Source organism: Oryx dammah, unplaced genomic scaffold (genome assembly GCF_014754425.2).
Source record: "Oryx dammah isolate SB20612 unplaced genomic scaffold, SCBI_Odam_1.1 HiC_scaffold_29, whole genome shotgun sequence".
In the NCBI taxonomy this organism is placed as follows: Eukaryota; Metazoa; Chordata; class Mammalia; order Artiodactyla; family Bovidae; genus Oryx; species Oryx dammah.
The window spans coordinates 60,640,912-60,655,480 of NW_024070213.1; the positions used below are offsets into that span (position 1 = coordinate 60,640,912).

Consider the following 14,569-nt stretch of genomic DNA (forward strand, 5'->3'; position numbering starts at 1 on the left):
CAATGGATTTCCTGCTGACTTATGATCATTGGGATCTAAGTGCGAATAGAGGTGAATTTACAAACATTCTTCTCCTTCTCCTAGTCAAGTGGATTATTCCAAAGTCTTAACAAGGTTAGTTAGAAAAGTTAGGCTTTATTGGTGAAGAAATGGAGCGTGCGGCTATGCGCAATAGTGGCCTCATGTGAGGTCAGGGTGCCTGTCTTACTATAGGTATAGGTTTAAAGCTTGCGAAGTGTGCAGTTGGCTTCTAAAAAGAAAAAGTATTCATCGTCAAGTCAGGGGCTCCTCTGGCTTCTGTTGAGATGAGTGTATTTTCCCAACAACGAAGGAAGATAGGTATCAAACAATAATATCGCGTTAATTATTAAAATTTGAATATAAGGAATCAATTTTGGGGACATGAGGCGTCAGAAGAAATTGGCTGAAGATGAAAAGACAGATGAGCAGAAAATGAAAAGACACACAAAAAAATGGAAAATGACTATAGAACTAGTGATAAAGGCAGAAAGATGCCATTTGAAGATTATTTTGGGCTGCTCTAAATTAAAATTCTGAGTGTCAAATCCTCTTTCTCCTATGCCTCCCACCCCTACCTCTGCATTTGCTCTAGGCATCAGACTTCCTGTTTTGGCCTTAGGGAGCACTTCTGGGCTTAAGTACCTTCTGTTTGGAGGTCACACTGGGGTTTGTCAGGCAGAACAGTTAAGCTGCTTAATTTTTCTAGACTCTAGGCTCATCCATTGCTTGGGTTGGGAGCTCAGTCACCCAGGGCCTCCAAAGAGATCCATCATGCTAGAATAATTTCAAACCCAGCCAGTGGATGTAGAGAGGTTGATGTGGAATTACAGAAGGGTCCCAACCCCAGTATTTACTTTTCTCAGAGCTATTTTGCCACCCAAGTCCGTGGGGCAAGCATCCCTGAGATAAGTGGGCTACACTCTCCTGTTAACTTCTTCAAAACTTCTTGGTACAGTTGCCTTCTAATCTGGGGCTGATATCTACACCATGCCCAGCTGCTTCTCCCAACTCTTGGAATGCCTTGTCATCTCCACTTTCCTCCATCTGCCTCCTCTGAGGAGTAACAAAATGCTTCCCTGCTCCCTCAGAAACCTAGAGCCATACATTTGACTGGCAGCAGGGTAAAGGCCAGAAACTTAAGGTCTTCATTCCCTGTACTTACCGCCCTGGGTTGGGAGAGGAAGGTATAGTGTGACAGCTCTCTTCCGTTCCCTACCTCTCATGCCAAGCCCCCAAACTCAAGACACAGTCACATTCACTCACAGTCATACGCACAACCACGCACACACAGCGGCGAAGAGAAGGGGGATGGGGAGGAAGGGAAGTTTGCACCAAACAGCTCATGAATGCAACTTGAAAGATTTCACACGGCAAAAGGCAAAAAAAAAAAAAAAAAAAAAACACACACATAAATTTAAAAATAAAGAAGTACATGCCCCTCCCCACAGTCTCTTTCTTCATCTGGGGGCTGGCTCAGCCCTTCCATGTAAACCCAGAAGCTTCCTACTCCCTCTATCCGGCTGGAGCTTTTACAGGGCCTGGGTCTTCAGTTCAACAGGTTCCCCTGTGACCTCTGGTTGTCCATTGGAGTCACTGGGCCTGGCACCCTTGAGAATAGACAGTCTCTCAGAAACACTCTTGAGCCGGGGGAAGAGGAGAAAGTCATAAAGGAGACTGCCCAGGCCTGCTCCAATGACTGGGCCCACCCAGTACACCTGTAAGAAGAAGGAAAAAACAATCAGGTTTGGGAAGCGGACGAAGAGCAAGGTTGCTCTTTTTCCAATCCCGTTGTTGTAAAACAGACATCCTGCACTTAGCACATACAACTGGGCGCTATTTAAGAAAAAGTCAGTGTTTGTTTTAAAACTCCTAGACTGCTCCATAGCCTGCACTTCAGAATTCATTTCTTTTCTGACTCATTAAGTTATTCCTTTATCCCATACCTTCTTAGCACATGTATATTCTATTTTTTTGCTATCAATTTGTACTAGGTTCCATATTGCTTTTTGTTTTGTCTTTTAATATTTATTTATTTATTTGGCTCCCCAAGGTCTTTGTTGCAGCGTGGAGGATCTAGTTCCCTGACGTGGGACCAAACCTGGGCCCCCTGCATTGGGAGCTCAGAGTTTTAGCCACTGGGCCACCAGGGAAGTCCATCCATATTGCTTTGAAAATTTCTTTTTAACTGTAGTAAATTACACATAACATAAAATTTACCATCTTAACCATTTTTAATTGTACAGTTCAGTAGTGTTCAGTATATTCATGTTGTTGTATAGCCCATCACCAGAAATTTTTTTATCTTACAAAACTGAAACTCAACACCTATTAACCAACTTCCCATATCCCCCGCTCCCTAGCCCCTGTTACCTACCATTTTGTTTGTTTCAATGAATGTGACCATTCATTGAAATAAATACCTCATATAGGTAGAAATATATGAGTCTTTTTCTGATTGGCTTATTTCACTGAGCATAATTTCCTGAAGGTTCCTCCATGTTTTATTTACCATGTATAGAATTTCCTTCTTTTTTAAGACTGAATACTGTTTCATTGCATGTATATACTACATTTATACTACATTTTGTTTATCTTTTCATCTGTGTGGGGCACTTGGATTGCTTGCACCTTTTGGCTATTGTGAATAATGCTACCGTGAAAATGCGTGTACAGCTTTGAAAAATTTTTTGAATTATTTACATGTGCTTGACTGGCATAGGGCCAGACAATACAAGAATAGCCAATTTTTATTGAGGACTTACTCTGTATCAGATTCTGTGCTAAATATTCCAAACATATGATTTTCACATTTATTTCTCATAACATCCTGTTTTGTAGTTAAGGAAACCAAGGTGCAGAAGGACTGAGCTATTTGTCATGGTCACACATGAGGCTAGTGACGTGCTAGAACAGGGATGAGGCTGAGGCCCATTTGTGCTTATACATATCCCAGCCTCTTGAGAGTAGAAGCTTTTGTCTTCCTGTTCAGTAGTCTGTCCTCATAGCTCCTAGTTTTGGAATCCAGCAAATATTTAGTGGGAAAAAAAAAAAAGGCCCTGACTAACTAGTGAAGGAACAATATGAGCAAGAGTCCATCTTTGTAGCAAAATAATGAATCCTGCTCACACAGGCAGGCAAACTCTGTGACAGCCCCCTTAGCTGAGGGCTGGCAGAATAGTCAGCACATCCAGATAGGAAGCAGGAACCAAACCTAGAACCTGCAGTCCACACCCATCCAGGAGGGCTTCAGGATCTGGCCCTCCTTCTCTTACTCACCCAATGGTTGGTGAAGTTTCTGGTAAGAATGGCAGGAGCAAAGGAGCGGGCAGGGTTCATGCCTGCACCAGTATAATACATCTGCAAAAGACACAGTTGTAACTGAGACACGTTTCCCCCCTACTCCAGCCCAGCTTCTCTCCCACCACCCACCTGCCCTCCAAGGGTTGGCACCTTGTCTGTAGCCAGCAGCAAGTAGGGATGACAACATGCATGGAAGTCCCACAGTGGGGTCACTAATGCCCATCGGAGGACAGACTATGGGTTCCCTGGCAAAGCCCATATCTTCCCAGAAGGCATGCCTTTCTACAGTGGAGTCAAGAATGACTAGCTACAGCTGTTACTAGAGAGGGGAACGCAGCAGGATTCATTCCTCTGTGCTGTCTGATACAGAGGGAGGTGGATCATGTTCATGTTTGATGGTGAAGTGAGCAGGAAGAATGCTTAGAAGTTGGCAAAGGTTTGGGGGCCCTGGAATTTTAAAACTAGAAGCTGCTCCCTTCTGCTTACCCCAAAGAGGTGCCCCAGGGTGAGGGAGAAGCCAACGGCCAGGGCCACGGAGCCCAGGCGGCCATTCCGCCTCTCGTCGTAGGTGGCGAAGATGCAGAGGACGAACTGGAGCGTCAGGAAGATCTCCACTATGGTGGCCTGGCCCACACTCACCCCAGGGTGCAACTGGGCAAAGGGAGAAGAAGAGAGGCAGTGTCTCAGGGCTGCCACAGCCTTACCGCCTCACGGCTTCCCAGGCAGGATTCCCTTTATGGCATCCGTTCCCTGGAGAGGAACGATATTAGCACCTCCTTCACAGTAATTGTATTTGCTCCTTAATTGCTCCTACTAATATTCCTGCATAGTAGAAATAAATGTACCCATTTATATGGATGAGGAAACTGAGACCCCATAAAGTTAAATAAGTTTCCTCAAGAACCTACTAGGCGCCAGAAGAAAAGCTGGGACCTGAACTCAGGTCCAGGGCTTGATGACTTCCATACCCCTCCACAGTATGTGTTGATCCTCCCCACCCTAAACATCCACACACACACACACACACACACACACACACACACACACAGAGTCCCAGACCCCCAAGCAATTGATTTACCTGCACAGGAGGAAGTCAAGGCACCAAGTCCCCCAGCCCCACTCAGCCAACCATTACCGTGTTAAGTGCTAGGTTTCCTCGGACGGCAGGGGGGGTAACACTGTAGAGCACGGCGGCCCCAGCCACGGCTCCCAGCAGTTGGGCGACCACGTAGCAGATGGCACGGAGCAGGGACATCTGGGAGCCCACAAGGAAGGCGAAAGTGACTGCAGGGTTGACATGGGCTCCACTGATGTGGCCCACAGCCTGCACCAGTGTAGCCAGGGCCAGGCCAAAGCCCAGAGCCACCTGTAAGACATGCAGGGGTCCAGGGGCCCAACGCAGTGAGGCCCCCAGTCCAAAGAAGACATAGAAGAGGGTGGCAAAGAACTCAGCAAATATGGCCCTCCAGAAGGAGGCTGACCGCAGTTCCCACATGGCAGGGGGGATGGGCACAACGCCTGGGTCCCTGACACCCCCCTGGCTTGATCTGGATGGACAGTCCCCTTTATAGAGGACTTTTAATCCCTGGGAGGGGCAGGCTGAGGTGACTGGCCCAGCCTCTTAACCCCTTCACAGCTGCGGCAGGCAGGCCTGCTCTGGTGCATCAGATAAAGCTGCAGCATTTCCCCCTCCCTCCTCAAAGGGAAGATGAGCAGAGCCACGGGTGTGAGGGTGGGGATGGGGTCAGGGCTGGTGTGAGGCTCTGAGAAAAAAGGACCGAGAACAGGGGGACTGGAGGAGTCTGCCTTTCTCTTCATGTCAAAGTTGGGGTTCATAGTCCTGACTGACATCTATATTAGAACTTTCCTCAACTCGGCTGGAAAGGTTAGTGAAGCTGAATTCACTTCACAGAGCATGAGGCTATGCTCCTGGGGGCCTCTAGGCTTCTCTGAACTGGCCAGGGGTAAGAGTGGGGGTGGGGGTCAGGAGTGGACTCTGGCAGGGAAGCTGGATAACTGAAGAGAATTCTTTGGTTCTCTGGGATTAGGGGGCCTTCTCCCATTGGCTGATTTGGGCTGGAATCTGTGGACCCTGCAGCCCTGGGACAGAATAGTTCTGCTGCGTTTGGCTTTCTCTGAGCCCGGGCTCCCTACCCCTGATGCATGCCAGCATCTCTGTTTCCAAGCCCTCAGCCTGGCCTTTTACTTTTATTATTTATTTATTTGCTATATCACATGGCTTGCAGCATTTTAGTTCCCCGACCAGGGATCGAACCCATGCCCCCTACAGTGGCAGCACGGAGTCCTAACCACTGGACTGCCAGGAAAGTCCCAGCCTGGCCTTTTAAACCACAGGGATAGCAGGAAAAAGCTATCTTCCATGGATAGGTTGGGAGAGGTGTTGGGGAGCTGGGAGAGGAAATGAAAGTGTGAAAGTGCTGGTCACTCAGTCATATCTGACTCTTTGCAACCCCATGGACTGTACCCGGCCAGGCTCCTCTGTCCATGGAATTTTCCAGGCCAGAATACTGGAATGGGTTGCCATTTCCATCTCCAGGGGATCTTCCCTACCCAAGGATCAAACCCAGGTCTCTCACATTGCAGGCTAATTCTTTACCATCTGAGCCACCAGGGAGAGAAGAGAGGTTAGTAATTAAATCTCAGAATTAGCTTGTACTTCATCTTTCCTAATTCATAAGGTCCTAGCAGGAAGTACTGAAGGAAGGAAATTGAGTCTTGCCTATGAAGCAACAGGAGGGTCTAATGCCCCCTAAACTGGCTATGATCAGAACATTAAAGTCAAATCTTGACCCGTAGAGAAAGTTCTGGGGATGTATCTGGGGTAGTAGGGTGGTCAAGCAGAGAGAAAAGGACAAGATGGGGAAGAAAAGCTTGGAGAAAGAAATTCAGTTGTGGCCAGGCTTAGTGAGGAAGTTGGCAGTCTAGTGGTGGGGGCTGTGTGGTGGTGGAGAAGGCAGAACGGAACAGTTAGGCTTCACCATCTCCACATGGTGGCTAGTCACAGAGGCCACAAGCTGCTCCCGCGTGAAGTACAGGAATTGGGAGTCACATACAGGCCAATGAGAAGGGGATGTCATGAACAAACGACTATTCTGTGTACTTGAAATCCATAAATAACAGCAGGAGCAACAAAAATCCTGGCTTTACCACTTTCTAGGCGGGGAAGTTATCTCCACTAGATATAAACTCCAGGAGGGCAGGGACTTGTCCATTTGCTCATCTCTGCAAACCCCGTGCTTGACACACACTATGCAGTAAATAAATATTCATTGAATAAATCAATATAAGCTCTCTGAGCCTTCTGGTTGGCTTCAGTCAACCAGAGGGGCTCACAGTGAAGGAAGAAACTCCTAATCATCGCTATGAACCTGGGTTTCAGGAGTCAGAGAGGCAAAGAGGAAAGCTAGTGTGCAGATCTGGAAGACAATGAGAAGAATTCTAGGAAAGGCAAGGTAAAGACAGTCCGTCCCTCACCATAAACAGTCAAGCAGTGAGCAGGTCCCAGTGGTGAGCCAGCACTTGGGTCACTGGAATCGGCAAAGGAAAGCATCTTTGAGGAGTTGCATGGGAGTGCAGGGGATTCCTAGGTCAACACTCCTGGGATCACCCAGGACACACAGTGTTCAGCTTGGTCTTCTTTTCTTGTTAGTTTGTTCACTTTTTTGCTATCATTCTATTTCATTCTTTTTAAAAAATATTTTTGACCACGCCCAGTTTGGCATGTGGGATCTTAGTTCCCCAACCAGGGTCTGAACGCATGCCCCTGTTATTGGAAGTGTGGAGTCCAACCATTGGATCGCCAGGGAATTCCCCACTACACCATTCTTGTGTTGGGAGTTCTTTTCGGGGGTTGACAATGAAGTTTACTCCTGGATTCTCCCATTTCTCTCTTCTGGCTTCAAGTAAACCTACAAAAAATTTTTTAAATGCTTGTAAAGAATTATTTATGTATTTGTTTTTGACTGGTTCTTCACCGCTGTGTGGGGTTCTCACTGCGGAGGCTTCTGTTGCAGAGCACGGGCTCTAGGGTGCGTAGGATCAGCAGTTGTGGCACACGGGCTCAGTAGTTGCGGCTCTCGGGCTCTGGAGCACAGGCTCAGTAATTGTGGTGCATGGGCTGAGCACGGGCTTAGTTGCTCCGGGGTGGCACGTGGGATCTTCCCGGACTAGAGAAGACTGTGTCTCCTGCGTTGGCAGGCGGATTCTTTACCAGTGAGCCACCAGGGAAGCCTCTTGCAAACATTTTTGAAGTTTTTTCCACTAGGAACTATGGAAATGGAGAAAAGGAATTTGTAAAATAACAAACCTGGGGTAGTTACAAAGTTATTTCAAGTCTTCATGGCTTGTAATAGTAATCCATTCTAGAGTCTCCTCTATCTATACACTTGATTCAGTTATTTTTGGTTACTAACCATCAGCCTTTCAACTTATTTCTGTTCCTGGGGCTAGTGAGCCTATGTTCACTCCCCATGTCAGAAGACCCCATTTCTGTCCCACAGAGGTGCCGTGGAAGCATAATCCATACGACCAAGGAGCAAGAGAGTCTGTAAAGTTTAGGGAATCTTCAGGCAGAGCAATTTGCCTTGCTGCATTTCTGTACAGTGGTCCTGTGTGATGACTACAGCTACCTCTGAGGTTACCTAGGACTGACTCCCTACCTTTCTGAAGCTACTCTCTAGCCACCCTGTATCCCCTGGACCCAAAGAATAACCCGTTTGAGTTCCATAAAAAATCTACTTTGCTGACAAATGGAGAGAGTTGTTGTTCAGTTGCTCAGTCGTATCTGACTCTTGCGACCCCGTGGACTGCAGCATGCCTGGCCTCCCTGTCCACTGTCTCCTGGAGGGAGTAGCATGGGAATATACACACTACCACATGTAGAATGGATAGATGGTGGGAACTTGATGTATGACTCAGGGAGCCCAAGTCAGTGTTCTGTGACAACAGAGACCGGTGGTGGGAGGCGACAGGGAGATTCAAGAAGGAGGGTATGTATATATACCTATGGCTGATGCATGTTAATGTACGGCAGAAACCAGCACGATATTGTAAAGCATTTATCCTTCAATTAGAAAGAAATTTTAAAAAAAGAAACACAAAAAATCCACTTTGTTGATCATACAGGATTGTATGAGGACAAGATGATATACAACTGAGCAATACATCCATGTTGACTGGCTTGAAGTATAAATGAACTGACTCATGCATTAATCAGATATAAACACAATTTCATGCTCATCAAGTATGGACCATCCTCTCTAGCAATTACAGTGTGGGCGAATAGTGATACGGTACTGAGGGGCTGGGTGACCATCCGTCTCTGCTTCCACCACGTGGAATCTCCATTCCAGCCCCGTACTTAAAATGCCAGGTCAGCATTTAACCCAGCTCCATTGTGTGGACAGTTTCAGTAGGACAAAGGCCCCAGCCTAGCACAAGCTAGCCTAGCAGCCCCTTTGGCTAGCTCCTGAGGGCCCCCCTTCTCTCTCTTTCTCTGGTAATGCTTTGCTGACTGCTGACTCCTGGCAAAGTCCAGAACAATCACCAAGCTCTGAGGGCATCATCCCTCTCCCACTCATATTTAAGGGCTCCAATTAGCACTTGGATCAGGCTAGGGCCCCTGTGTGTTAGAAACGGGGTAATCCAAGAAATAGAGTAAATAGTCTAGTCTATCCTGTCCTCGGAAGGACTGTTGCTGAAGCTGAAACTCCAATACTTTGGCCACCTGATGCGAAGAACTGACTTATTGGAAAAGACCCTGATGCTGCGCAAGATTGAAGGTGGGAGGAGAAGGGGACGACACAGGATGAAATGGTTGGATGGCATCACCAACTCGAAGGACATGAGTTTGAGCAAGCCTGGGGAGTTGGGATGGACAGGGAATCCTGGCGTGCTGCAGTCCATGAGGTCATAGAGTCGGAAATGACTGAGTGACTGAACTGAACCGACCCTGTCCTTGCCTCCTTCTCCACTTTCTTTCCTGTGGAGTCAGATACAACCCAAGGCAGGCAGACCAATGCTTGCTATGGGTCAGGTCCCGTTCTAAGCACTTTTATATCTCAGATACTGGTATTCCCTAGGATCACACCTTCAGCTTATTCCCTACTTACTCTAGTTTACATCCTCTCCTTGGATGACCTCATCTAAGTCATCCCCTCCCTTGAAATTTATATCCATATACCTACAGAATGTCTTCACCTACTTGGGTGTCCCACAGACCACAATTCAGCCTGTTCAAAACTGAATTAATTATCTTTCCCCATCCAAACATGTTTTTCCTTCTGTATCCCATTAAAAAAATTTTTTATTAGAGTATAGTTGCTTTATAATGTTGTGCTAGTTTCTGCTGTACAATGAAGTGAATCAGCTGTATGTATACATATATCCCCTCTCTCGTGGGTTTCCCTCGCCTTCCTTCCCTGGCTGTATCCTCTCATTGAGTCAGAAACCTATGAATCAAGTTCCCTTCTCCTGCCTAGCAATAACCACAGTTCCACCAGTTCTACTTTTTGGATAGCTGAGCCCACACCAAAGACTCCAAGAGTCTTTGGACTCTTCTTAACTCTGTTTCTAGTCTCATCCCCTCCAGTTCACTTTCCATGTTGCTGTCAGCTCTCTGTTTGTAAAAGGACCTGTAATTTGTCCTGTGTTCCCTTTAACAACTCTGGTATGCCTGAAAAACACTCTTATCAGGGCACACATGACCCTTCATCATTCGGTATCAACTTTTCTAACTACTCTCCTTATCTCCCTAGTATGTGACTCTAGGAATACTATGCTTCTTGTTCCTCTAACACCCACTCTATTTTATAAGCCAGTGCTTTATCCTAAGCTGTTCCCTCTAGCTTAAATGTCTTTTCCTTCTTTGTCAAGTAAAATTCTAATTATTTATTATGCATGGATGCCGGGGGCCAGCATGAGGAACTCCGCCCATGGCAAAGGTCATGAGGAAGGAGGCTTAGCATACACAAAGCCTCAGGAAACCCCCTGTTCCCGAGCATCTACCCCAAAACCAGAGTCTGTTTTATGCTCTCGCCTACACCTCTGACTTTACGGGGGGCTCTCCCCCATAACCGTTTCTCTCAGAGAAGGAGTAAAGGTGCAGCTCCAAGGCAATAAAAATTCTTGGGCGTGACAAGAGTGTTTCAGCTTACGGACTCCTCTGAAGGTTATCTAGCCCGCCTGTATAGGTTCGTCCGGCCACATGTGATTGTTTACAGCCTCCCAACCTGAGAGGCATGAGATGTTTTAGACTTACTAAAGGCAAATTCTTTTGGGGAGTTAGAAATTATTAGTATAGTGGGTTGGTTAGGAATTATATTGGTGAAGGGTTTTTCCATTTGTTGTGCCAATAATTGCTGCTAATTCCCTGCCCTGGGTGGGACAAGGATGTTTCAGGTCAAACCTCTCTGCTGACAGACTAGCTTGTGTGACAGGATTATCCATACTCCTGCTACTACACACATGATTGTTTACTACCTCTCAACCATAAACAGCACAGAGAGTTTTGGAGTATTTTGAAAGTCTTAATTAGCATAGGGCTTTTCTCATTGTTGAGTCAATGATTGCCGCCAGGTCTCCATATCCTTAGGCACCTGGGAATATATTAATCAATGTATTTGGAATATAGAAAAGGAAATATAGTAGTTTTTAAGGTTAGCAATACTAGACTTTCTGAGTTAATGAATTTTCTCTTTTGTAATAGAGCACTGTACTTTGTTATAAATCACTGTGTCCTTGCTATGTAAAAATGTAACTTTATCACTATCTTAAGACTAAATAGATCTTAAGGGGAACACTGGTGAAAGGATTTTCATTTGTTGGGCTGATGTTTGCTGCTAAATCTCCATGTTCCCTGCCCTTATAATGAATATAACTAGCATATAGGAGAAATAAGCATTAACCTTTAAGCATATAGGAGAAATAAGTATTAACCTTTAAGATTAATCATGTTAACCTTGGGTTAAATAAATTCCTTTCTTGATTGTAACTCACTACACCCTCACCCTATAGGAATGCAACTTTATTTGGAGGGTGGTGCCTGGTTTAAGAAAAAACACCCTTGGAAGAAATAAGTTTTTTGGTTATCAGAAGGAAAGGATCATAAAATGTCAGCAGGTCTCACTCATGGCCAGAAGATGATGTAATATCCCTAAGACCTTTTTTTTATACATTTATGTGAAGCACCTGATTTTGATAAAGGTCAGGACTGCTGATCCCCGCGTAACTCTGTATTCATCCCTATGTGTAACAAAAGGTATATAAGCAAACCCAAAAATAAAGAAATCGGATCAGTTTCCGGAAAGACTGATTCCCCCATGTCGCTTCTTTCTTGCTCCCCGTTTCTCTGGCTGAATTCCCATCTGGAGCATGGATGCTATTCCACGTAATCCAAGTTATTCAGCCTCTTTTTCTCCACTAATCTTCCTACTACACTATCCATTTCTAATCTCTCTATACATCTGTAATTAAATATGTATTTTTCCAAGGACGCCGACTCCATCCCCACCTTTGAATCACCCTGGATCCACCGGGGCTGGACCCCGGCACATGGAAATGTTCAAGAGTTAATTACTTGTTCATTAGCAATGAGGAAGATAGATCAACAGAATGAAGGTGAGTTTATCAGACAGATAGCCTGTAAAAGTGAAATAATCCAAGAGATAACAGGTAAGAAACTATCTCCTGAGCAGGGAATAAAGTAATACAGTTGTGGTCTGACAGCGTGAGGAACATGGAGTGATCACTTCAGCTCTTAGGACCAGGAGGAACAGAAGGAGAAGTCCTACAGAAATACAACCCTGGAAATTTCTCATTACTGAGTGCTGTGTTAAGTCGATTCAGTCCTGTCCGATTCCTGTCCGAGTCTTTAGATGGTAGCCCGCCAGGCTCCTAGCTTAATGGGATTCTCCAGGGAAGAATACTGGAGTGGGTTGCGATGGCCTCTTCCAGGGGATCTTCCCGACTGAGGGATCAAACCCGCAACTCTTGTCTCCTGCATTGGCAGGTGAGTTCTTTACCACTAGCGTCGCCTGGGAGAGGATGAGTCTACTGAAGGAAAAGTCACCTCACACCTGTGCTTCTAGTCTTGAATGGAAACCTCTCTTCTCACGCCCTAACAGGGATGGAAAGGCTGAGCCAGGCTGACCCCTGGTGGAACGAATGAGCTAGTGCATGCAAGAACGTTGGCACAAAACTCCCTTACGTATTCCTTTATTCAAAAACAGTGAACACTTACTCTGTACTAAGGAGAATCCTGAGACCCAGGAACACAGAGTACAAGGCACTTAACGCCCCTTACGAATTCACAACCTAGTGGGTGGGCTAGCCTCTTTAAATGTTCCCTCAGCCTCACTGAGGAGAATGGAAGACCAGGTGAAAAACCAATGCAGCAGACCGGGGAGAAATAATGTGATAGGGATTTAATAACAATCAGATATGTGAGAAGTGGGAATCAAGGTTTCTGGGAGAAATGTCAACGGTCTCAGATACGCTGATGACACCACCTTTATGGCAGAAAGCGAAGAACTAAAGAGCCTCTTGATGAGAGTGAAAAAGTTGGCTTGAAACTCAACATTCATAAAACTAAGATCATGGCATCTGGTCCCATCACTTCATGGCAAATAGATGGGGAAACAGTGTCAGACTTTATTTTTGGGCCTCCAAAATCACTGCAGATGGTGATTGCAGCCATGAAATTAAAAGACGCTTGCTCCTTGGAAGAAAAGCTATGACCAACCTAGACAGCATATTAAAAAGCAGAGACATTACTTTGCCAACAAAGATCCATCTAGTCAAAGCTATCATTTTCCAATAGTCATGTATGGATGTGAGAATTGGGCTACAAAGAAAGCTGAGTGCTGAAGAATTGATGCTTTTGAACTGTAGTGTCGGAGAAGACTCTTGAAGAGTCCCTTGGACTGCAAGGAGATCCAACCAGTCCATCCTAAAAGAAATCAGTCCTCAATATTCATTAGAAAGACTTATGTTGAAGCTGAAACTCCAATACTTTGGCCACCTAATACGAAGAACTGACTCATTGGAAAAGACCCTGATGCTGGGAAAGATTGAAAGCAGGAGGAGAAGGGAACGACAGAGGATGAGATGGTTGGATGGCATCACTAACTCGATGGCCATGAGTTTGAGCAAGCTCTGGGAGTTGGTGATGGACAGGGAAGCCTGCTGTGCTGCAGTCCATGGGGTCACAAAGAGTCAGAGATGACTAAGTGACTGAACTGAACTGAGATATGTGAAGTGAGGGAGACAAAGAAGTAGAGGACTTCCAGCTTTCTGGCCTGGGCATCATTGTGGGTTGCAGTTCACCAAGTCAAGGGATAGAGGAAGAGAAAGTGTGTAGGAAAGCAAAATTAGCTTAACCAACTCTGCTTTGCAAGCCATAGATATGGCTTCTGGGAAGGCTCTTCCCAACAATCTCTCATGTACTACTCAATCAGAGGCTTCTCCTTTGCTTCCTGAGCATCCTATAACCACTTCAATCACAGCACATAGTCCCTGATAATGCAGCTGCCAATATTCTCACCAACCTTCTCACTAGATTCATAGACTTTTGAAAGAACTGTGCTTTGTGGGAAAAAGATGGTAAGCAGCAGTCATATCATGTAAAACCTTGTAACAGTGCAAGGGAATTTGATGCAGGCATAGTAAAACATTTAAGTAGAGAAAAACAAACAAAAAAACCCCCCAAAGATAAAAGTGCCATGGTGTGAACAGATTTGTGACTTAAAAATACCATTCTGAGGCTTCCCTGATGGCTCGGTTATAAAGAATCCCCCTGCCAGTGCAGGAGACGCGGGTTTGATCCCTGATCTGGGAAGATCCACATGTCGCGGAGCAACTAAGCCTGAGCACCACAACTACTGACCCTGTGCCCTAGAGCCCTTGAGCTGCAGTAGCTGAAACCCCCTGTGCTCCACAGGAGAAGCCACCGCAGTGAGAAGCCCAGGCCCAGTGACCACAGAGTAGCCCTTGCTCACAGCTAGAGCAAAGCCCACACGGCAGTGAAAACCCAGCACAGCCAAAAATAAATAAACCTTAAAAAATCACTCTGGCTGCAGTGTGAACACTGGAGGATAGGTGGAAGTTGGGAGACCAATTTAGAGGTGACCGCACTTAAAACAAGAAAGCCCCCGTTCAGGTCAAGGATGACAGTGGCCTGAACTCAGGACATTGCCACAGGCCCAGTAGTTGGAAGTCTGGAATAAGAGAA

At 45.9% G+C, this 14,569-nt stretch overlaps 1 protein-coding gene across 1 annotated transcript; it reads right to left on the reverse strand.

The window, feature by feature from the left end:
- Positions 1-119: 119 nt before the first annotated feature.
- LOC120857459 (major intrinsic protein of lens fiber) lies at positions 120-5,590 on the reverse strand. The gene is made up of 4 exons (XM_040232980.1): positions 4,457-5,590; positions 3,808-3,972; positions 3,298-3,378; positions 120-1,736 (listed from the first exon to the last, which is right to left on the reverse strand). Exons 1-4 carry the CDS (start codon positions 4,814-4,816, stop codon positions 1,551-1,553), a joined length of 792 nt encoding a protein of 263 aa, XP_040088914.1. The 5' UTR covers positions 4,817-5,590; the 3' UTR covers positions 120-1,550.
- Positions 5,591-14,569: the final 8,979 nt, after the last annotated feature.

What these genes read in the sequence shown, in the direction of transcription:
- LOC120857459 (XM_040232980.1), bottom strand. Translation starts at nt 4,816, where the DNA reads ATGTGGGAACTGCGGTCAGCCTCCTTCTGGAGGGCCATATTTGCTGAG. An exon ending in GAAACCTAGCACTTAACACG is followed by an intron (nt 3,973 to 4,456) that starts GTAATGGTTGGC and finishes CCCTTTGCCCAG; the next exon opens with TTGCACCCTGGGGTGAGTGT. An exon ending in CCCTGGGGCACCTCTTTGGG is followed by an intron (nt 3,379 to 3,807) that starts GTAAGCAGAAGG and finishes TGTCTTTTGCAG; the next exon opens with ATGTATTATACTGGTGCAGG.